Below are 24,655 nucleotides of genomic sequence, written 5' to 3'. Positions count from 1 at the left end.
TAGAGGCTGATGGGCTAAATTGATGGTCACTTTTGGTAGAAGGCAGCTTTCTAAAAATAAATGATACAGAGCTCTTCATCTCTCTAGCCTGGAAAAGGGGGATCAGGAGGAGGAAAGAGACTGAACAACAGTTTACTTAATAATTTGGTGTCCTCTAGAAGGGATTTTGAAGAATCCTTCGATTAGAGCAGGAGTTTCAAACTGGCGGCCCGCAGGCTAGATGTGTCACACGCAGGCCACACCCACCCGAGCTCCACGAAGTTGGAAAATATCACATGACAGAATGTGACATCACGAGTTTGACACCAAGATCGATTATCCACAGGATACAAAAGTCACTAGATGACCTGGGTCAATTCTGTCTCTCAACTCAGTTTATTTCACACAATTGTTGCTTCCTTGATAAACATAGAGGAAGTTCCATGTTGATACTATCTTAATCTCTCAGATAAAAAGATTCAATTGGTAGCCATATGCAAATTGCTCCTGTTAACAGTGATAAATGACACTAGATTACATATCCCTGATTGCTTTTCCACTCATTCACCAAGTCAATGACCATCTCTGAAGGCAAACAGCCCTCCCCCAGTGGATCGACCTCTAGGGAGGCACAGAACACCATGATTGCCACATCAAATGAAGCATTGGAGAGAATTTTCTCAATGAGACGACCTCGATTGAATCAAGATCTCTCCTTTTATTGTATTTTACTTTTCCTGACATGTGGCACAGAATAACCAATTCGCGAACGCCACATACATTAAGCCATCCTCCAACTACCATTCACTCATGCACTGTATAAGGCAACCTCCTCGTAACTTCCCTATAGATAATTAACTGAAGCTCCATTCTGTGCCTTTTCCTGCATTGTGTGTTTACTGGTGATTAGCAAAGGAATGAGAGTAAGGCATATATTTCCTTATATGGAAGTTAGCTATACGTTATCTTCATGCTGTATATCAAGTTAATTATTTTCCATGTGGTCATGGATTCTGCAGTTTGCTTACTCAGCCTGAACTTTGCTTCCTTTCAATAGAGGAAGAATAAGGTTTATACAGCACCCATTTGAGCTAAAACATCACTCTTCAGCAATATTCCATTCCAATGTTCAGTGCCTAAAAATCTACGATTACAACACATCTCATTAATTAAGAAGTAAAATTATATCTGTATTGCTTTGCTCAAAGATAGTTTGGGCAAAGAGAACTGTAATTCTCAATCATTTATGCAAAATTAAAATTATAAATGGTTACAAAGCAGCAAGCAGCTTCAAATGATCTTGAAGACCTTTGGTTCTTGAAGAGGCAGCTGCATTGTTGGTTTATTGAAGATATTTTTCTGCCTGAGATAGTCATAGCAGCAAAGGAAGAAAGAAGATGTCACTTTCTAGACTATCAAAGGCCATCGGTAAGTAAGAGGAAGAAGAAACTATGACGCCTTAAACATGATCTAAATATTGCCCACAAGATCATATGCTGCAATGTCCTGCCTGTCAAAGACTACTTCAGCTTTAACCACAACAACACAAGAGCACACAACAGATTCAAGCTTAATATTAACCGCTCCAAACTTGACTGTAAAAAATATGACTTTAGTAATCGGGTTGTCGAAGCGTGGAAGTCATTACCGGACTCTGTAGTATCATCCCTAACCCCCAACACTTTACCCTTAGACTATCCATGGTTAACCTTTCCAGATTCCTAAGAGGTCAGTAGGGGGCGTACATAAGCGCACTAGAGTGCCTTCCGTCCCCTGTCCTATAGTCTCTCCTATATCTCGTATTTCTTCTCTACTATATCCTCTATAACCGGATATAGTCTTCGGAGAGGGGCGGCATACAAATCGAATAAATAATAATAATAATAAACCTTCATTGTGTATTATTGTGTATTGGACAAAATAAATAAATAATAAATAATAAATATGCATTCAGCAGAGACAATGCTCAATAGAATGGAGTGTCAATTTACCCCATGTGACAATGCTCTCTGCCTTCACCTTATTCAGAGAGCACAGTCAGCCTGAAATTAGACAACTAGAAATTAAAAAGTTTGCATCTAGCAATGAGAATTTCAAATTGATTTGATCAAAATAATCAAAGCAGAATAAGTAGGATAAAAAGTTCCAGATGCTTTGGGTATTAACCTTTCGGGTTGTAATTCACATTTGGAGGCTATCAATTCCCCTATAGTCTCTTCTTTAATGCATCGTAGTTACCTTCCCTTCCTCTTATTCTATGTAACTCTTGTTCTGTCTGACAAAAATCATTTATTTTTGAATCAAGCTTAAACCTTTCAACAGATATAACATTAGAGGCACATAAAAACTGGGAGACAGAGAGACAATGCTCATAAATTTATTCCCAACAAATCTTTCAAGATGATCATATATCATAACTGCGGTACTCTTTTTAAAGAGCACTTGCTCAGACATTGCCATTGTACCCATTTGCTTTTAGTGCAGTACTGGAATGTTTCTGGAGTCTCTGTCACTATACTTCTGCTTTGTTACAAGAACAACATCTCAGTTTAATAATTACAATAATGAACAAACATATTGTTAATTGTTTTTCCTTGTTAAAAAAAAACGAGGATGTGGTAAAGGAGTGAGGAGATGAACACTGTCCCTGCTTATTCACCCTTTGCTAAGGTGACCAGATTTTAACATTGCTAAAGAGGGACACCATTGACCGGGGGTGGGGGGGTGGGAGTGGGGCGGAAAGTGGCACGTCTTGATTAAAAATTTGGTGTATATGGATCAAAAACATTTTTTCTTTTTTTCTTTGTCTTCCTCCCTCTCTCCCTCTTTCTTCCTCTTTTCCTTTCTTCCTTTCTCTTTTTTCTCTCTTCCTCTTCCTTCTTCCCTTTCTCTCTCTCCTTCCCTCCCTCCTCCTCACTCTTTCTCTCTCTTCCTCCCTCCCTTTCTTTCTCTCTCACCCTCGTTCTTTCTTTCTTTTTTCTCTTTTCCTTCCTTCCTTTCTCTTTTTTCTCTCTTTCTCTCTCCCTTCCTCCCTCACTCCCTTTCTCTCTCTCTCCCTCCCTCCTTCTTTCTTTCTCTTTCTCTCTTCCTTCCTTTCTTTCTCTCTCCCTTCCTCCCTCCCTTTCTCTTTCTTTCTCCCTCCCCCTTTCTTTCTCTCTCTCTTTCTCTCTTCCTTCCTTTCTTTCTTTTCTCTTTCTTTCTCTCTTCCTCCCTCCTCTTTCTTTCCCTCCCTTCCTTCATCTTTTTCTCTTTCTCCCTCCCTATTTCTCTTTCTTTCTCTCTCCCTCCTCCCTCTCTCTTTCTCTCTCTCTCTCTTTCTCTCTCTCTTTCACGATGCTTGGACCTGGTAGGCGTGCTTCTCCATGCAGCGGCTGGATGGTAACATCGACAGAGCACCCGGCACACTGCCAATGAATCCCCAAGCAGCAGGAACACCTGACGAAGAAGAGGGCCAGGAGGGTGAATCCGCTGCTTCAGTTTCTATGGAAAGCCGCTGGGACTTGCCAGCCGCCCTCTCCCATCCTCCCTCAGCATCAGCACCTCTTTAGCAGTGTCAATGTCCCCATGCCCATCCCAGCCCTCCAGGGTGGAAGCTGAGCTGTTTGCTGGCTGATCCCTTCAAGCCACCCAATTGCACGGCAAGCAGTTTCAACACAATCTCCAGCCAGCATTCAAGCGGCCGGCTGGTATGTCAAAAGAGCGGGACTTTTTAAAACCCCGCGGGACGTGGACAAATTGGCAAAAAGCGGGTCTGTCCCGCAGAAATCAGGACATTTGGTCACCTTACCCTTTGCCCCTTGTACTTGGCTAAATTTCCCAGGATACATGACTGAGGGAATCAATGTCTCCTTGGAAGGAGATTCTTACAATTATAGCTTAGTCTCAAATGTTTCAGTGCTGAAAAACATGGTTGAAAAAATAGTAAAATAGCTCCAACTTGGATATATTTTTCCTGGAAATTTGTCTGAATTTGCATTGAAAATAAGACATCCCCTCTATCCGAATTTTGCAATCTGGATAGAGGGGGTGTCTTATTTTGGGGAAAACAGGATAATATATAATAGTTTTCAATTTCCTGAGGTAATTAATAGATTCTCAGCCAGATTTAATGGCACTATTGACTACCTGAACTCAGACTTAATAACTTGACATAAAGTCCAGTTGGGCTTTTGAGTGCATGGCCATAAGGCCAAGTGCTTATTTCAAGGTTCAAAAAAAAATGTAAGAAAGATCTTATATTGTATTCGGAAAAACACAGTATGTATCAGAATTAGCTCCTCCTGGTTCAGACCAGTTGTATAGAACTGGTAGTAAAAATAGGGACTGGTTTTCTAAATCATCTGGAATGGCCACCTGGCCATTCCCCGAACCAGTTCTGCTTGCTCAGACATTTGCCCTGCCTCGCCTTCACCACGTGTATCTACTGCTGCCTCCTGCCTTTACACAGCTAAGCAATGCGACAGCAAGGGAGGCAAAGCAGCAGTGGAAGAAGAAGGGAGCGACAGGAGAGGGCAGTGGTGGCAGCAGGAATGACAGGAGTGGCAGGCAGTGACAATATCCCAGCTTGTGGCAACAGCAGTGGCAACGAGGCATCTCGCAGCTCCCGGGGAGTTTTTCTTCTGTAGCTTTGGCCAGGATACAGCGAGCAGCAGCCCCACAAGCTGGCAGAGTCGCTAGTGCTGCCGAGCAGAGTCGGCACCACCTCTGCCAAAAGTTACCTGCCCTTCAGGTGTAGCGCCCGCACCGTCTGCCTCTAATCTGCAGTTTACCTGTGAGCACCATGCTCATGAGTAAACATGCTCACGAGTAAACTTAGAGGCAGCCAGCAGATTCTGGCTTGCTCGGGTTTGGGGACAGAAAGGTCTTCATCCGACCCCACCTCCTCTCTCATCCCTCCCCTCCAGTCAGGTCTGTTTTACCATAGTTTGCACATGGAGAAGTTTTCCAGCTAGGTCCCGGGCACATTTCCCTCATCCCACCCACTGCCCTCACTTTCCTTCTCATTGCCTTCCTGGATTTAAGCTCTATCCTCTCCTCCAACCACTGTCCTTCACACACAGCACATCCTCACAAAAGCAACAGCTTATAACCAACACCACGCACCCATGCTTGTCTCTCCCCAAGCCCATAACACTCCTGCTGCACTTCCATTCCCCCCCTCACCCTGCCCAAACATACAAGCACCATGCCTACCACTCACCTGCCCTGCTCCTTCGCATCCGGGGTCAGCAGGGACAAGCCGTGGGCTCGGCTGCAGGGGAACTGCTTCAGATGAGCCGAGGAACTGTGGAGAGCCTCCTGTGAGTTGCATTCCCCTCCCAGCCTTCGCCTGTGCCTCTGTGCCAGCGTCTCCTGAAGCTATCACTGTTGGAAATGTGACAAGGACACGGGCAGCCCGGCAAGCTGGGCACCTGAAAATGGGGTGGAGGCATGGGTGAAGGAACTGCTCCAGATGAACTATTCCTCCCTTCACCCTGCCCGGACATAAGCCGCTGTGCCCACCTCTTGCCTGCCCCATTCCCTTGTACCTGGGGGCAGCAGGGACAAGCTGTGGGCTCAGCTGTAAGGGAGAAACTCCAGACAAGCCTACATCTCCCAAAGCCACTACTGTTGGAGCTGCAACATGGACAGGGACAGCCAGTAATTTGGGCGAACGAAAATGGTGCGGACATGTGGGCGAAAGTTGGGGGGGCAACCGCGGGGAAGGCCTTTCAGAGGTGAGAATGGCCAGTTTTTGGTCAGGAAGAGCAACAGAGGGAAAGCCGAAATAACCACCATCATCCCATGGCATCCCGACCAGGATATGGGGCCAGAGTACTCCCAAAAAGGGTGGGTTCCTCCTGGCTTGGACTGGTTCGCCTGAACTGGTAGCAAACTGCTGGTGATGTCACGATGACATCATGGAACCTGTTTGGTCAGTGCCAGTCTGTGGACTCTGCATCATCATCATCATCATCATTATTATATTTTGTTTCCATTTTTCCCTTCTGCACATTCGCAGAAGCCACGTTTCCAGCGCCATCTTATTTTTAGATTTTTGGGGAATTTTCTTTAATTTTTGGGCACTGCACCTGTGTGACCATGAGGCATGGGCACATGGCACAGGAGGAAGTGAATCGACAGTGAAGTAAGTTAGAACCCACCCATTTGGTTATGAATAATTCCTGGTGGAGTATGGCTGTGTGTTTGTGGGCTATTGCTGTTCTTAGAGGTTGGAGAAACCTGTCATTTTCAATGCCCCTTTTGTGTATGGTAAGGTTCGTTTTTGCCTGCTGGTTGGCTATGTGGTGTGTTATGGTTTGGGTGCTATATAAAATGAAATTTTTCAGATAGCCATTGCGGAGAAAGAAATCAAGCAGCTGTTTCTCTTCTGCTTTTTCTTAGTGCTGTGGTGTTGCAGTGTGTCCTGGCCTTTATGGCACTCCAGAAGCAATTCTATCAACAGACACATCAACCTACAACCAGCCTATAAACCCGAGAATTCAAATCAACTGGACAACCAATCAGCGATGGCACAACCCTCAATCAACCCATGCAATCTCTGCAACCAGCATTTCACTTCCCAATGTGCCTCACCCAGGGGTGGGTTGCACCCAGTTCAGCCGATTATGTGAACCAGTAGAGGCTCCGCCTACCTACCCAAGACACTTCTGCACATGTGCAGAAGTGTCACAAGTGTGCAAGTGTGCACAATGGGTTTTAGAACCCACTACTGGCCTCACCTGACATAACCTTTCCAAGACCTTCATGTGAGTGACCCACACGATTCATCACAAAACCCTGATCTAACATGACCCTCACCTTTTGTGACCTATCACAAAATCTACTGACCACATGAAGCCCTTCTAAGCAGAATACTGACATCCCCTAAGCTCAGAGAATGAACATCCACCCTCATTCTATACCAGAGCTATAGGCATTTGCCACTATTGCAAAATTTATATAATTTTGTTATAAATTAATAAAAGTATTGTTTAGATGAAAGTCTCAGGTTATTTTATAAAGAAGACAGATCAGTTTGTCAAGATCTCTCTATGAAGATTTGGTTGCTAATACTGTGTAACTGTATGTGCTTTTTGTGTGTGATGAGAAATAAGAATCCCCCCCCCCCCAATACTTTCTAATATGTGGCTAAAGGATATTTTTAGTAACCTTTGCAAACTAATACAACAGCAGCTTCTATGAAGGAACCAAAGTTTACAATATGGTGGTGGTGAATGCAGCATTGTGATGCAAGCTTCACTCATTTTATATCCCCATCTTAGATTGTAACACTGTACCCAACATCCTGCAAAATTTTGATTCACACACACTCCTTGGACATTTCTGAGCTTCCCTAAAGCTTGTGATACAAGAATGGGTAGTACAGGGAACTGAACTCTTATTGCTCAACTTTTCACTCTTTGGTAAAATAATACTTAAAGGGCTAATCTGTTTCTCTACAATTAGAGGGTTAAAATAATGGATTGGAGTCTTCAGTAACCTAGATCATCTTTCTTGAAATTTCTGTCTTCCAGATGCGCTGGATTTGACTTCCACTATTCTCAAATAGCACAGCTTTGGAAATATGAATTGAGATTTGTCCTATGTCAAGAGCCTAACAGAATTATGTGGTTTGTTTTTTACTGATATGTGGGATTATGGACAATTTTAATAAGTGTATCCTAGAACATTTCAGACCACTGAAAGCTTAACAATTAACTGAAGCTATGTTGTTTTCTTACCTTTAAGCTGGAGCAGTTTCCACTTAGTGGGATTTCTTTCTTTTTTTTGTCTGATGATAATATTGTTTCCAGGAAGTAGGATAAGAGTAACATGTTCCTCCCATTCCTCAACTATTTTTCTGGCCTTCAAGGTACCCAACTCCTATGTTACATGTGCCTCACTTGCCCTTCTCATGTTAGAAAATGTAAATAGAGAATGGAATTAAGCTGCTACCTGTCACTTCAAGGGGAAAGACATGAGATAAATGAAATTATATTTAGGAGATGATCTAAAAGTCTCTGAAAAGTCTAGTCTCTGAAAAGAGTGCAGCATTGGGACAAGTGAGAAACCTCAGAAAGGGCATCTACAGAACACATCAGAAGGAAGAGGCCAGAAATTCCCCATATTTCTAGCGATAATTGAAGAAGATTGCTCCTAAAACTGAGCAACAGATGCCAAGTTCCAAAAGTTTATTGAAAGTTTATCTGAAAGCAGTAAACAGCCTTGACATTTGAAATTCACAAAGCATTCCCATAATTTATTACCCTGCATTCTCATTCCCCAAGGCAGAAACAACCTATCAGCAAACATCAACATAAAAAGAAGGGACTCCTGGCACTTAGAAAGCAAAGAAATGTAAAATGCAAAAGATTTTGGGCTATAAAACAGCAATAAGGTGTTGTGAGTAACTCTAGCTCTGCCAGCCATTACTTATTGCCTCTGATTGAGATAACTGAAATTCCAGATTCAGATTCTTCCAGCAGGGAAGACAGAAATTAAATAAGTCTGACATTTTTAATAACAATTTCAAGCAACTGGCTGCCAGGGACAACCTTTCTTATGGAAATGTGCAGCCTGAGGTAGATTTAACATTTTTGTATTGCACTATTTGCATTTAATGACAAATCCTTTAAAAAATTCACACTGTGGTAAAAGCCCCAAGCAATCTCATATTTCAGAGAAATTAATTCAAAAATGGAAACAAGCCCAAGATTAAAAAACAGGAGACAGAAGGACAGACATTTCTGGCAGACAAGCTACCGTACTTTGTTAATTTAAAGGGAAAGAAGGGTCTGAAGATGGCCATGTATCTTATTTCACAAAGGAAAATAATCTATTTAAAAGTATGTCAAACTAAAGAACTGTTAGCCAACGTGGTAAAGAATCAAAAGAACAGGGGTTTTGAAGTTATCTATCAATAGTATCTGGAGAACAGAGTAAATAAGCTCCAAAATCCCTTGTCATTTTTTTTTCTTACTAAAGGGAAATGTATTGTGTTTCTATTTAAATTATACTAATTATTTGCCTCTATACATTCCTATGCATAGAGGCAACAGAATACGAACATATTGTCATTTTATGTCTTCTGTATTGCTTTTACTGAAACGCTAGAGTTTGGAGATAATTTAGTAAAGGAAGTTCTGCATCATCTCTCCTTCAAAATGTCAGCTATGAAATTGTATTGATGTGTAGTGCCCAGCAGAGGAAAAATAAGACATTTAATCAAATATGTTTTCATAGCAGTTAGAGGTTATCTTGGTAAACCTGAAAATAAACTCAAAGATAATTGTAGAACTTGTCCAATCAAAAGATTTTACATTTGTCTTTCCCCTCAAATGTAAGGGAATGAAGAAGTAGTTAAGAAGGAATTACCGTACATGTCTCTGTTCCTGCTGAGATCAAATGTAGTCCCTCAAGCTACATTTCAGTAAAAGAAAATATATATTTTGGGGAAAACTTCGATATCTCATTCCATGTAGTCCATAGCAACTGCAGATATAAAGTTTATCTCGTGCCGTTCCCACAGTAGAACAAATTCTATTTCTGAATTATTATTAATAAAAGGTTGCCCTTGGAAACTCGTCCTTACTTTATATACTAAATATTCTGTACTTGACATATATATTTCAATGTGTCATTTAATAGTTAACATTGTATGGAGGGGTCAACTACTTCTCTTGTAAATGTAGTATGGGGATAAATGATTATGTGTTTTCTAATCACTGTATAGAAGCATCTTACACTGAAAATGAAAGAAATTTCTCAAGCACTGACTTGCTTAGTACATATACCTTTGGTTGGTTAGGTTTCAACTATTTTTCTTTCAATCCTTTTAGCCTTAATTTCAGACTTCAACTATAAATGCTAGTTAATAAGATTTTATTAATATCCATTGCTGAAAATATACAAGATCAAGACTGAAAAGAGCTTGTTTGGGTGAGAATGAAACCCATTCTTATATGTGGCCCTCCTATGTTCCTCATCATGTGTGAGAAAAAAAGCTTTAGGCAGTAAGCTTCATCACCAAAGCACCCAAAGTTAGCAGTACAGTACAAAGCATTTATAAACAAGGGACAATATGCTTTTCCAGGATGTAATTTGTGGTCAATATGGAAATTCTGAAAATTCACTTTGGCCACAGTGAGTTTTCTAACGATTACACTGTTGTGCTATGGTAGCAATTAGTACTGCAGCTCTCCTGCATAGCTATGGACCTTAACAGACTTATTTGTACACAAAGTCAGGAGAGCATTATCTGAAATTAGAGAACTCCACTGAACTCCTTCCACAATTACAATATGGAAAGATTCTGAATGCACCAGATGTAAGGCAGTGTATACAATTACAGTTCTTTCTTTTCTAGGTATACTTAGCTGGGAAATACAGTGGTAAGTTTGGCTGCATCTTGTCCTCTTGAAAAGGAGCAACCTCTAATGGCAACCATTGTTGTTTACAAAGGACTCTGAATCCAGAAAGGATAGTTTGATACATTTGATAATTATCTCTGGCAGGCACAAATTAAAGAGATTGTTGGGAGATGTTTAAATTTCAGAAGATAATTTGAGAAAATTCCCTAGTTCCATTAAGTCAAAAATGCCAGTAGATAAAACCGATAAAAGTTTGCTAACTTTCATCAGAATTTAAAGTGGTTATTGGAAAGACATTGCTTCTCAATTAATTAGACAGCAGCATCCACCTGGCTCTTCCCTATGGACAACTGATTTACTTAAGCCAGGAAAACTGTGGCCCCAGGCCTAATTCAGCAGTGTCCTATTCTCCAGGAAAGTTTGCTGGTCCAGAAGAAGAGGATTCTGCAGCACTCGTCCCCATGCTAACTTTCTTGGTTCCTTAAACCTATCTTCTGTAGGGCTGCTTCCTCCTTTCTTTTCATGACTTCCAATACAGCCAGTTCCTTGGCTTCTTTCTTCTGATTCCGAGCTTCAAATTCCAGCCTATAACAATCAAGACATCCATCATTGTAGAGAGATTTATTTTCATTACACTTGTTCAAATTGCTGGGCAACTCTGATGTTCCTATGTCTGCATTGAGCTATTTCTAAGACTTTTCTTCTACATGTAGATCAGAAAGCAGGACAGGGTGCTTGGGATCCATGAAGGTTCTGTGTCATACAGTGGCCAAAAGCATGGCTCTTTAAGAAACAGTGATTAATACAAAGAGAGTGCTCATGCTGATCCAAAGCATAATTTCTTGTTCAAATCCAAATACTGACAATAAAAAAATTTATCATGTCTTCTTCCTAATACTGAAAGGTATTCTAGTTGCAATATTGGTTATTTTTAAGGAAATGAGAATATAACTTAATGCTACTATAGGGAGTCCTGGCATTCTGCGACCTATAGATTAATGTAGACCTAAAACTATAGGGAAAATTTTGAGCGTTCACATTATATTGTAAAAAATATATCCTCAGAACCACAGTTGTATAACTACTGTATTTTTTGAAGTATATAAGACACCCCCCCCCCCCAAAAAAGAGGGTGGAAATGTCGGTATGTCTTATACACCAAATACTGCTATTTTTGCTGTCACAAAGCCCCGCCCCCATGTCCGGTTTTTCGCAACTACGGTACAAAAATATAATAACTTTCACTGTAACTCTCAGTATTGAGAAATCAAAATATATCCCCAAACAAAACAGAATGCTTTTGTGTAGGTTCTTCCTTCTGTAAATTATTATTTTGTGGGTAAGGCTTAGTGTTGTGCTATAAAAAGATAGGTCCAATGAATGAAGAGTTTATACTGCACACAAAATTACAGGCAGCTAACCTGTTCTTAATTATTCTTTTCACTATCAGATCAGTGGTGAGATTGTTGCCACTGTCTACCAGCCGGAAAATACCACGTCTCTTGGGTTCCTGTAGATACAGAGAATAGAATGAATGGATGAATGAATGAGAAATGAAAACAAAATCTCTTGTAGCAGAAGTGATGGCCAGGGGTCTCATTTAACATGGGTCTACAACTGACAGAGCAATGTTGTATGTCAGTGGGGTTAGGATGACTCTCTTGGATTTGGGATGTGTGTGTCTTTTTTTCACCAACTACCGTACTTTAAATATTTTATAGGATGTGATGTGCTATCTCAACATGGAGGAAATTATGCCATCGATTTTCAGGAACAGTGATGTTATTCCAGAAAGCCCCATCCAAATTCAAATAGACTATAAACTATATTCTTACGGTTCTTGTGACCAAAGAATAGTTTTAAAATGCCGAAATAAATTTATTCTACTGACATATATTGTAAAAAAAATCTATTTAAAAGCATGTCAAACTGAAGAACTGTTAGCCAACATGATAAAGAATCAAAAGAACAGGGCTTTTGAAGTTACCTATCAATAGTATCTGGAGAACAGACTAAACAAGCTCCAAAATCTCTTGTCAATTTTTTTTTCTTACTAAAGGGAAATGTATTGTATTTCTATAAAAGAAAATAAATTTATTCCCCTGACATATATTGTAAACTGAGGCCCAAATAAGGGGAAAATAGGGTTTCATCATTCTTACCCCATATGGATCTGAGCCATCCTTGTCAGATACTACCTCAGTCATCCCATGGCACACAAGATCCACCTATACAAAAAGAAAAACTGTGACATCTTCTTTAGTCTTTCTTTGCCTGGAGGCTGATTCATCATATAACAGGCACAACTCACCTGTATGATATAGGCCAGTGTTTCCCAACCTTTTTTGAGCCGCGGCACATTATTCATATTTTCAAAATCCTGGGGAACATTGAAAGGGGGGGGGGCGGGGGGGCGGGCTAAAGAAAAGTTTGGACAAAAAACCTCTCTCTTCCTCCTTTTCGCTCTATTTCTCCCTCTTTCTCTCTTTTCCTTCCTTCCCTTCTTTCTCTCTCTCCATCCCTCTTTCTTTCTTTCTCTCTTTTTTGCTCTCTTTCTCTCTCCCTCCTTCCCTTCCTCTATGTCTTTCTCTCTCCCTTGCTCTCTCTCTCTCTTTCACTGTCTCTTGCTATATGTCTCTTTCTTTCTCTTTGCCTCTCTTGCTATCTCTCTCTCTTTCTCTCTCTTTCTCTCTCTCTGTCTCTCTTGCTATGTCTCTCTTTCTTGCTCTCTCTCTCTCTCTCTGCCTCTCTTGCTAAGTCTCTCTTTTTCTCTTGCTATGTCTCTTTCTTTTTCTCTCTCTCTGCCTCTCTTGCTATGTCTCTCTTTCTCTCTCTCTTTCTCTATCTCTCTTGCTGTCTCTCTTTCTCGCTCTGTCTCTCTTTCTCTGCCTCTCTTGCTATGTCTCTCTTTCTTTCTCTCTCTCTCTCTCTGTCAGCTGACTGCAAGCGGGAGCCCTGACGGCGGCAGCTGGACGTGCTGCTGGACGCCGTATATGCCAGGCCCGCAGCGCTAGCACGTACGGTGTCCAGCAGCACGTCCAACCGCCACCGTCAGGGCTCCCGCTTGCAGTCAGCTGAGAGAGAGAGAGAGAGCTCCCTCTCGCCGCCGCCTGGAGCTCCCTCTCGCCGCCGCCATCTCCCCGCGACTGCCTGCGGCCGCTGCAGCCACCCCCCCTCCCACCGCCAGTGCCCTCCCGCCGGGCCCCAAAGGACACTTGCCGCCGACGCCAGAGAAGCTCTAGCTGGGTGGGGCGCTGCCGGTGCCTCCGATCTGGGGCTCCCACTTGCAGCTGTCCCTCGGCTCCTGCCTGATGCCGCGGTTTCTGGCGCTCTCCTGCTGGGCCCCAAAGAAGGAAGGCGAGAAAAAGGCGCGAAGAATGAAGCTCTCCTTCTTCCTGCCTTCCTTCTTTGGGGCCCAGCAGGAGAGCGCCGAAAACCGCGGCATCGAGTAGGAGCCGGGGGACAGCTGCGAGCGGGAGCTCCAGGTCGGCACCGGCAGCGCCCCGCCCAGCTGGAGCTTCCCTAGGAGCTTCACGGCACACCTGGCACACCGGTTGGGAAACGCTGATATAGGCAATATGCCCCTTACTGAAGACACTATATTTTGGCAAATCCTGTAAAATGTAAAATTTCCCAACTGTCTCCCGGATGCTGTTGCCTCACTTCATATCCACTTCAAGCTATTTTCAAGTTATCAATTTTCAGAGCATTGGAAGAAATAGATTATATCCCCACTCTGCTTAACAGCACCTGGAATTCCATTTCCCTCATTAAGAACTATCTATATTTCTAAAACTTTGTATATAAGTGTGTGTGTGTGTGTGTGTGTGTAACTCAAAGTTATGATAGACTTGAAAAAAGTTATTAATGATGCATCTTCAAATTTATGGATGCTGCACCACTCACGTGGTTATGTCATTATATTTTGTAAGTTTTTTGCTATTTTCTGTCAAAAAGCACCCACTGGATAAGTTGGATTTGAACTTATGATCACATGGTCTGCTTAACAACCACCTCTGTTTAATGACTTGCTTAATTACCATTATAAAATCCAATCCAATCATGTGGTGACTGATTACTACAATGACTTATGATCATAATTCTGTGGTCAACTGTATTTGTAAATTGAGGATTATCTGTACACAACACAACCAATGACCTGTTGGATTGTTGATTCAAAAATTGTTGCCCCATTGATGCATCATTTTGCCCAATTTGAAGGGTTTTTTATCAATAAGACATAAGAAATTTATATATATATGAGAGAAAAAAGAAAGAAAGAAAGAAAGAAAGAGGAAGGAAGGAAGGAAGGAAGGAAGGAAGGAAGGAAGGAAGGAAGGAAGGAAGGAAGTCAGACATCCTCACCTTGAAATGATCAAGCAGATCGGCAGTAACCGAATAGGGAGCTCCAATCACTACTTCAGAAGCATACTAAAGACAAGAGGGGGGAGGGGGGGGGGAAACCAGCCATAACTACACAGTCCACACATCTATCAATTATTGTTTCAATTAGTGAATATGAAACCTAAGATTTTAGGAGACAAATGTGGCACTGAAATATTCCATTAGATAATGAGACTTACTTTTGTGGCATGTGCTAATAGGACTATAGTTCAGAGAAGTAGTACTTGAAATCTGTGTCTTCTGAAACAGGGTCCCTGACCTTTCCAGCACTGTGGATGGCTGGTGAGGAGAGGGAATGGTTTTGTGCAGGTGAGCTGCTTGCACAAGTACAGCTTTCACCAGTTTGTGTGGCCTGGTTCCCAATGGGCTGGGTCACAGACTGGGGGATTGGGGACTCCTGTTCTACAAGTTCTACCAGAGAATAATAGTCTCTCTTTTATAAAATCTCTAGAGCAAGCCAGTGTGGTGCAGTGGTTAAGGAGTTGACTTAGAAACCATAGTCCTGCTTTAGGCATGAAAAATAGACTCAGCAACTTTGGGCCCGGTCACTCTTTCCCAGCCCAACCACCCTCATAGGATTGTAATGGAGAAAATAGGAGGTGGTTTTAGATATATTTACTGCTTTGAGTTATTTATAAAGTAATAAAATGGGACAAAGGTCTAATAAACAAACAAACAATGAGTTCTCAAGGGACTCAGAGAAATCCCAATGACAATATATATATATTTTCAGCAATACCATTCCCTCTTTATAGTTCTCTCTCTATATATATGTATATATATATATATAAAGAGAGAGAGAGAACTCTAAGGAGAGAATGGTATTGCTGAAATTGGATGATTAGGATTATGCATACTTATTTGTTATATTATTGTTAAAATTGTTTTAAAAGGACATTGATCCAGTCATTACACTGTCCTCAAAAATATGTATGGTGTGTAAGGAAAACTGCAAATAAAACATGATTTTTTAAAAAGAAGAGAATGGTTCCAGTCAAATACTCACTCTGCAGGCCAAAACACTGAGAGTTCGTTCATGCACATTCATTATGGGATAGTTCTTGCCCTTATAGAGATTCACTTCCTGTAATTAAATTATAGCAATTAGCATCAGATCCTAATTCATCTCCCCAGTAGGTGAAAATGAGTAAGTAGTCTTCCAACCAAGCCATACAGAACTGATACTCACTTGGTCAAAGTGCAGCCCAACAATGATATAAGGACGCTTTGCTATTTGGTGCACTCTCTCCAGAAAGTCCACATGACCCACATCTAATGTATATATTAAGAAAGCAAACCTTAGGCACTAAATGAAGCTAATGAGACACAGATAAGTTATTTCCTTTTCACAAGCCCTCTATGTCTTTCCTTAGTAGCTCACAATAGTTGTAGATTACAAGACTTACAATAACTAGACAAGGCTCATGCTCAGAAAAAGTTCTGGAATTGATTGCAGGAACTATTGGAAATTGCTTGTTGTACTGCAACCTTTAGCATCTGCATCCTGGTTTTTTTTAAAAGCTATAATTATACTTAAAATTAATTGACATTCATTCAGCATTCTCTAAAGATTGAGGGGTAAGGCACAAAACAGTGGCTGAATAAAGTAACTATTACAAAATAGTTTTCAGAGAGAGGGGGGGGAGCTAGATTTATTCCAAGGGTGGGGGGAATATCAGGGTGGGGGAGATCAAAAACAGGTATCAGGACTTCCTAAATTGCTGTAAGAAACTCTTAATTCAATTCTTCCCCAAAGAAAACAAATCTAGGATACGAAAAAGATCAAAGGCACCCGCCACATAGATTATGGTATCTCCAGGTTGAGGCTCCTTGCCAGATGCAAATTGGATGATTTTCTGAGATGTTTGCAGAAACTGAGAAACTCCAGTCCAGGGACTGTGACCTTTAGGGCACTGGAGAAGAAAATAACATCTTCAATATTTTTGTAGCTGTTAAAGTAATTCTGTTTGAATATAAGGAGTGCAATTTAAATGAAATAGTAAATTAAAAAATAATTCTAATAAATCAACTTATATATTAACTAGCACTGATAAAGACCCTGTAATTGCTATAAAATGTTAACAGACCAGTCTAAGTAGATATACATATTTAAAGGTCATAATGACAAAGAATTGACACATTAAAGGAATTTAATATTTATTATTTTATAGTCTACATTTTAGAAGATTCTGCCCATCCATATATCCCCTCTGTCTTCTTTTGTTCTGAGTTATGTCTTTCATATATGCAAAGTAAATGCTAGAAACTGTGTAAAATGGAAAGGAAAATTAGTTCCGCCAGTTGGCATTCTTTGGGACTGTTTCTACAACTCAGTAGAATGACTTCATCGACTGCATGCAGATTACAACTCTAATGATGAAGACAAACTTGTTTGTTGTAAGACATATAAAACAGGGGTGGGTTCCAGATTCTTCTACTGCCAGTTTGTTCAGGGATGCGACATGTGAGCGCATGCGTGTTGCGCAAACACAGTACTTTTTGAAAAAGCTTCTGCACATGTGCAGAAGAAAAAAACAAGATGGCATTGCCTATGGCGCATCCAAGAGAACCAGCTCAGGGGAATGGAGGCCTGAGTCGCTGCCGGTTCCAGTGACCCAGGCTGCCATGTTATAATGGTTCTATAGAACCGGTCCGAACCGGCAGGAACCGACCTTTGATATAAAGCTATATAATTCTTCAAAGCATAATATGATAGTAATGTCTTACATACTGTAATAGTTCTGTATGATAAAGAAGCAAAATATGAAAAATATTTTATATGTATATCCGGTGCCGAAAGCTTGTGTACCTGTGCATGCGTGAGTGCCCACATCTATAATTCAATGCCTGGGGATGGCAAAAATGGCCTCCCCCTCTCTGGAGGCTTGAAACAGCCCATTTCCCAAACTCTGGTGGGCCCAGTAAGCCCGTTTTTTGCCCTCTCCAGACTCCAGAGGCAAAAATGCCCTCCCCCACTCCCCTGGAAACTCCCCGGAAGCCAAAAATGCCTTCCCAGAGCCTCCGGGGAAGCCAAAGGTCAGCTGATTGGCAAACATTTACACATTGGAGCTGAGCTAGGGTAATGGTTCGCATGCCAACAGATATGACTCCCCGTGCCACCTATGCCATAGGTTTGCCATCAATGACCTGTAGTACAGATATTCCTTGAAATATTTGCAAAGCTTAAAACTAGCTATAATGGCTCCAAACAAACTCCTTGATTATAAAATACTGTAACTCTGAAATCCATGCTTACAAGTTTGTCCTTTAGTAAGAGTCTTTAAATAAAAATGGAAAATAAAGTGTGGGGTTTCCAAGATATGCCCTCATTTCAACATTAGTCTGTCAGCTGCATTGGTTGCCGATTGGTCTCCTGACACAATTCAAAGCATTGGTTATGACCTATAAAGCCTACATGGCTTAGGACAGATTACCTGCCTCATGTATTCCAGTGGCTGGTTAGGTCCCACAGAGTCGGCATTCTCCAGATCTTGTCGGCCAGACAATATCGTCTGGCGGGACCTAGGGGAAGAGCCTTCTCTGTGGCGGCCCTGGTGCTTTGGAACGAACTCCCTCCAGAAATATGTACCGCCCCCTCCCTCCTGGCCTTTCACAAAACTCTGAAGACTCATCTCTGCCGACAGGCATGGGGGCCGTGAGTGCTGAGACCTAACTCTGGCCAATGTTATGAGTGGCTAGACTCAGTTGGGATGAATGTAAATGATTGTTTTAGGATAAATGGAGTTTTAGAATTCAAATAAACGAATGAATGAATGAATGAATGAATGAATGAATGAATGAATGAATGAATGAATAAAGTGATTTTTGTTTTATTCAGATATTTCACACATTGATATCATAAAAATATTTCCATAGATTAGCATCTGCAGAGGAGCAAAGGACAAAACAAGTGTTGCATCACTGCTGGACAAATTCCACTCCTTTACAGACTGATTTTTTTTTTTTTGCATGAAAGAGAGGAGGAGAGGGAAGAGGAGGAGAGAAGGAAAAGAAGGAGAAAAGGTCACAAAGTATAATGACTTGCAAATAGAAGTTGAATGACTGTGACAAAAATAAAGTAAAAGACAGTACCAATAACACTATTGCAATCCTAAAACACCTGGAACACCACTTAAATACCATCACTCAAAAAATTACCATCAATCAAATGCAAAACATAGCTTTACTTGGAACAACTTACATTCTGTGATGATACCCTTAATGTCATCAGATAACAACACCTGCATTTCCCAGATCCTTGCGAAGGATTTCATAAGTGGATAAAAATGCCAAATCAAACCTAAACATCTGGCTAACTGTGCAATCAATCATAATCATAATCATAATATTAATCATTATCAGACAATTTCTGATGGCAGCTTTAAAATATAAGAAAATAGGGAAACAGAAATACTTTAAATGAATAAATCATCAATTTTAGATAAGTCCAATCATTTCAAATTTGGAATAATTGCACTGGAATATTATATTTGATTATGCATAAACTGCATAGAGTGGAGGCACACTTGTGATATACCTCTGGTGCCAATTCTTACCTTTCCTAGATTATCTGCATGCTTCCGATAATCTGTTTCTTCAGCCTAAAATAAAAAAGAAACATATTAATGCTAACAAAAGAAAACAACACATGCAAATCTAAATTAGGTACATCAGACCTGCCATTCCTCAACTTTGCTGGCTCCCCCCACCCCCGAGAATAGTGCTGACTAGATAGACAACTCCATGAAGTTTTCTTGACATCATTTTTAGAAGTGGGTTGCCAACTGCCTTCTTTCTCAGTTTTGAGAGATAAGATACCCAGCTGGCTTTTGTATTTTAGTCAGGACTAGAACTGGCAAACACTCAGGTTCTACATTAAACTGGTTCTTATTAAACATTTTACACCCATGTAAAGAGAATCTCTGAACTGAAAAGGGTACAGTTATGCAAAACTTTAAAGCATGCTTTGTGCTAACCACACCTTGAGCTTTACAAAACAATGTGTACTTTGTCTCTATGTCCAAAATAAAGCAGATATTTACTTTACCATATTTTACCATGTTACTCTTAATCACACCATTCCAAGCCCTCTTAGAGCTACCAGAATTGTGGAATGAAGCCCAAGGAGACACAGAGTAGATTATGTTGCTTCACTGCTTTAATGAGGTGAAATGTATTGACCTCATAGTATGAAATGACTGGCTGTGTAAAAGACAGATACTTTACATACTTCTAGAAACTAGCTCAGCAATAGTTCAGAAGCACAGTATGACCTTCCAACTTCAGTTACAGAGATACACACATTAATTATATACTTAGCCCAATTGCCCATTTAGTAAACTGTCATAATTTAAGCACTATTTCATAAGTATACATAAATGCCACTGAGCTAAATTAAATCTTGATGCATTTCCCAAGTAAGACAACCTGACCTCTTTCCAAATCCTACCTTTATCACATAAGAACATTTCAATGATAAGTTATTTTCTTTTCTTCTTGGCAGCACATCTGATGCACATCGTATTCACTACAAACAGCACTTCTCTAAATATATACTTTTACTTTGTTTTGGCTGCCTGTATCAAACAGCAATAATCCTGGAATCATATCAAAGAATAATCAGAAAGCTTACAAACTTCCCCGAGATTCACTTGAGAAACTCAAAAGCTCTCTGATCCAAAAAGCATCCCTACATCAGTGGTTCAGAGTACTGAAGGAATTGAAGCATCTTGGAACTCGCTATGTCATTTTTCACTTACAATGTTGCTGTGATGCGCCTTGGTCATAAGCAACATCCGGCCAACCAGATCCGTAGTGGACACTCCCTGGGTACGTTTACATTCCCTGCAACAGGTCAGATTTCAGATAAGATGGGAATTTTGATATCCACGATTCACAATGTTAGCAAAGTCCTTCCCTCTAAATCTTTTTGTTTCCCTGAGAATATCTTGGCAAACTTGTTTTTTCTTTATTTTTTCAAAAAATGTTTTGAGTTTTTAACAAGAAAATACCGATACAGTGATCCCTCGATTTTCGCAGGGGTTGCGTTCCCAGACTGCCCACGAAAGTCAAATTTCCGCGAAGTAGAGATGCGGAAGTAAAAACACAATTTTTGGCTATGGACAGCCAAAAACTACCCCCCACGCACCCTTTTCCAAGGCCGCGCAAGGAGCCGGGCTTGAAGTTGGGGACGGGGAGCGACGAAAGTGCGGAGGCCAGTGAAAATTGTTTTGAATGTCGGCCGCCCCTGCCCCCCCAGCTCCTCCGGCCCCCCCGCCCACCAGATCCGCCCCTCTCACTGGCTTTCTTGGGGCGCGGGTCCTCCTGCAGCAGTGCTGGCGGCTACAGCTTCTCGTCCTCCTCATTCGGCCGCTAGCCGCTCTGAGTGCTTTGAGAATGCCCGCCCTGCCCCTCTCGCAGTCCCTTAGCTGAGAGCGCTTTCGTCCCATCAGCAATGACGGGCGAAATTTTTGCAATGACAACACTGATTGGCCGAGATTTTGTCCCATCAGCAATGGCAGACTAAAGTTTGGTGATGACGTATGATGTCATCGGGTGGGAAAAACCGTGGTATAGAAAAAAACCCGCGGAGTATTTTTTAATTAATATTTTTTGAAAAACCCTGGTATAGCCGTTTTGCGAAGTTTGAACCCGTGAAAATCGAGGGATCACTGTAATTGCTAATGATACAGAACATTAAAATAGTAACCCACTATTTCCCATGTTTCCCTCCTCAATCCTTTCTGTTAAATTACTAATAAATTCCATGGCTTTTGGATTAAAGGATTTGCAATCTTCACTTATTCATATTCATAGCTGAATAAGAGCTAAGGACAAAACCGGATCAATATAATATTAATCTAGTGTAACATTTAAAACTTATAGAGAAGCAAACTATGGATACAATGTAAAAAAAAATAAACAGAGCATTTCAGGATCTCTGAGCAGAATAAATAGGGATTTACCTATATCTCTCAGCTTTCTTCACTTCCTCATAAGTATCCTTGCCATCTGCAGTAAGTGTGATGTCATCTGTTTTAAAAATAAACACTGTTGATAAATTGGAGAAACTGCTTAGGTAGTCTAATCAGCAAATTCCTATAATATGCATTTTAATTATAGTAAACAGGTGTGAAAGCTATTTTCTTTAACGGTGAAGAAAGATTTTTTCTAGTTATCTTTCTGTGAAGCCTGAATTGCAAGCAGTGTTAATCTCCATTATAGGTCTGTTCTCAAAAGCAAGACACGTTATATTATCATCAATCCATACTTGTATAGCTTATTATTTATTACATTATACCAGTTGCACAAAAAATGAGGATGTTTTAACAAAGATAGCAAAATAAATTTACCATTTATTTTAACCAGTAAAGCAGAGTTCTAGTAGCCATGTAGGTATGTAGTGATAGAGAGATAAGTGGGTACATCAAACTTTTGTACTCACCTCCATGTACACAGAAGTCACAGTTGTATTTATCCAGAGTTTCCAGTGTTGTGACATAAGGAGCTCCCTGAACAATCTCATCTACCCACTTGATGGCATTCACCATTTTGTATCTTTCTTCTTGAGTAAAGACAGGGGGACCTTTATGTTTGGATATTTCATCTATCATTTAGTATAAAAAGGGAAAGAAAAAGAGGTGATTATCAGGCCTGTGTATACATCCGATGCCACTGTTAATTTCCCCAAAACTCCTACAGGAGGAAAAAGATTTTTAAAATCTAGATAGCGTTTAAAATTCAATAGTGAGCTTCAATTAACTTGCCCCAGGAAGCAATTTCTGGCTGTAGAATACTACAAGAGGGTAAAGATTTTGAAGCAGGATTGTTCTCCTGATTAGACAATTGCCAATTGTTTATAATGATTTAATTTTTTAAAAAAATACTATTTTCTGAGGGACATAGACATTCATGCTTGTTTAACTATACTGCTCATTCAGGAAAAAGCTTGAGTAGGGTACAGTATCAATTTTCTTGGCAATGAATATGAATATTCCAAGTACAGACTTAAATATTGATTATTCTGGGCAAATAACATAGCATGCTATTAGGGTTACCATCCAAAAAATACAAAATCTTCCAAACACATTGTGAATGCCAATGTATATGCCAGACTGTCAATCCATATTTTATTGAGGAGTCAGGATTTATGACACACAGATGCAGAAATATCCCAATTTAGGGATAGAAATTCTGAATTCTTTTAAAACACAAAGCAAGAACTGGAGGAGGGGGAAAAAACTACAGACCAAGAATTGGGAAGCTGGGATTCTGTCTAACACCTTGCAGCAGACTCAGAATTAATATGTTGAAGTACTCAGGATGCAAGGAAGTCAATTCAAGGAGAATGTAAAATAAAATAAAGAGAGCAACAAAAGACAGAGGGACATAGTTGTTAATCGTTTTCTTATTTATAGTTATCAGAAAGATTTAAAATACATAAAATAATTAATTGTTCACTACAATGAATAAGGCAGAATTTGAAATGAAATTATGAAGAAATGATGAATAACTTCATTTAGCAATTACTAAGATATATAAACTTTTAATAAAATTTGCAATAGAAGAGTCAAATAATTTAGGATAAAAGAGGCTTCCATTTTGGCTATAATATACATATCTAACAATGAGAAAATATGTGGTTTAAAGGACTGAAAATTACCTTATATTAGACTTTTAGAAATTTTATTAATAAATACTGTTGGTATATGGCACCATAAAAATTATCCAGAATGTATAAATATTCTTCAAATGTATGTTTGAAATGTGAACATTTTTTAAAATGATCATGTTTGATGGATGTGCAAAAACAGTGATTCAAAGAATTTCAAAAACTGAAATTTTCCTCTGGGGACTGATGGATAAATAGTTAAAAAAAGAGCCAAGGAGCATTGTTTTGCAGTGTGATTATTGTTTGAACAAAGTTTGAAAGATCTGGCAAATAGTTGATGAAGATGATAGAACTTGCTGAAAGGATGAAAAGGGTGATGATGGTGGTTTGATTAGAGAAAATACAATATCTGCATTTATTGGTGAATGGAAATCCCTTCTGTACTTTTTGCCAAAAGAAAAAGAATAAACCCTTTATATTTTAGTCTTTGATAATTGGACAGGATAGATTATAGAAAGAAGAGAGTTATTATATAACTAAAGATAAGTTAATAGATAATTGTACATTTGTTTCAGGAAAAGATTATGACTAAAAACATAGGTAAAAATATTTAGCTAGGAATGTTGCATTGTTTAATCTTTCTGTTATATGTTAAAGTGTCCTGGTTTTTAATTTTATTTTGTACAGGTTTATTAATTATTTGTTCTTCAGCTTTTATGCCTATCCTTAGTTTGTGCATAAGACAATAATTTTAGAATCTTTCTGATTGTTAATGGTTAATTTGAAGCTTCCAGCAACATACTTGTAATTGTGGTACAGTAAAATGCTTATTTGTAGCAGACTAGTAAATCCTGTAATCTGCTGGGAATATTACAATTCTTATGTAAATGTTCTTCTTAATAAGACTATTTCCCCATAATCTGAATAGCTTTATAACTGATCTCATTCATTATTAAACTCTGGCATTCTGGGACATTTAAAATTGAATAGCTTATAGCTATTATAATGTATCTTTTCTTTCTTCAATAAACTTTGATTTTGTTTATATCTTATAAGATAGGTGTATCTCCTTAGGGTGAGAGAAAAAGGGATGAATTCTGTTGTTACATACTTTTGAGCTAACTGACAAAGACATGCAATATTAAAATTATTGAATTTTTTGCATTTAATTTTTTTCATGTTTCACTCACTAGAAAGAGAGCATAGTGTATAAAAGGCTTATATCTTTTATACCCTGAGATGAGAGGATGAATGCTAGTTAGGTGACTAGAAAGTAGGCTGTGGCACTGTGAATTACCAAGTTTTCTCC

General features: G+C 39.8%; 1 protein-coding gene across 6 annotated transcripts in view; it reads right to left on the bottom strand.

The window, feature by feature from the left end:
• Positions 1-9,826: 9,826 nt before the first annotated feature.
• PCYT2 (phosphate cytidylyltransferase 2, ethanolamine) overlaps positions 9,827-24,655 on the bottom strand; it is a 29,733-nt gene continuing 14,904 nt past the window's right edge. For 3 of the 6 annotated variants that reach the window (XM_070740134.1, XM_070740139.1, XM_070740138.1), the window contains 11 exons: positions 22,180-22,341; positions 21,701-21,767; positions 20,495-20,579; positions 19,292-19,336; positions 16,510-16,648; positions 15,925-16,007; positions 15,742-15,819; positions 14,697-14,762; positions 12,494-12,559; positions 11,753-11,841; positions 9,827-10,916 (listed from right to left, as the gene is read on the bottom strand). In XM_070740134.1, coding sequence (XP_070596235.1) covers positions 10,796-10,916; positions 11,753-11,841; positions 12,494-12,559; positions 14,697-14,762; positions 15,742-15,819; positions 15,925-16,007; positions 16,510-16,648; positions 19,292-19,336; positions 20,495-20,579; positions 21,701-21,767; positions 22,180-22,341 — 1,001 coding nt within the window. In that variant the 3' untranslated portion in view covers positions 9,827-10,795. Of the gene's footprint in view, positions 10,917-11,752; positions 11,842-12,493; positions 12,560-14,696; positions 14,763-15,741; positions 15,820-15,924; positions 16,008-16,509; positions 16,649-19,291; positions 19,337-20,494; positions 20,580-21,700; positions 21,786-22,179; positions 22,342-24,655 lie in introns of all 6 variants that reach the window. The other 3 variants (XM_070740133.1, XM_070740137.1, XM_070740136.1) reach the window with 1 other exon arrangement.

The sequence above is a fragment of the Erythrolamprus reginae genome, chromosome 2 (genome assembly GCF_031021105.1).
Source record: "Erythrolamprus reginae isolate rEryReg1 chromosome 2, rEryReg1.hap1, whole genome shotgun sequence".
Taxonomy (NCBI): Eukaryota; Metazoa; Chordata; class Lepidosauria; order Squamata; family Dipsadidae; genus Erythrolamprus; species Erythrolamprus reginae.
Note: the sequence above shows the minus strand (reverse complement) of the source record. Positions and strands in the feature narration are given on the sequence as shown.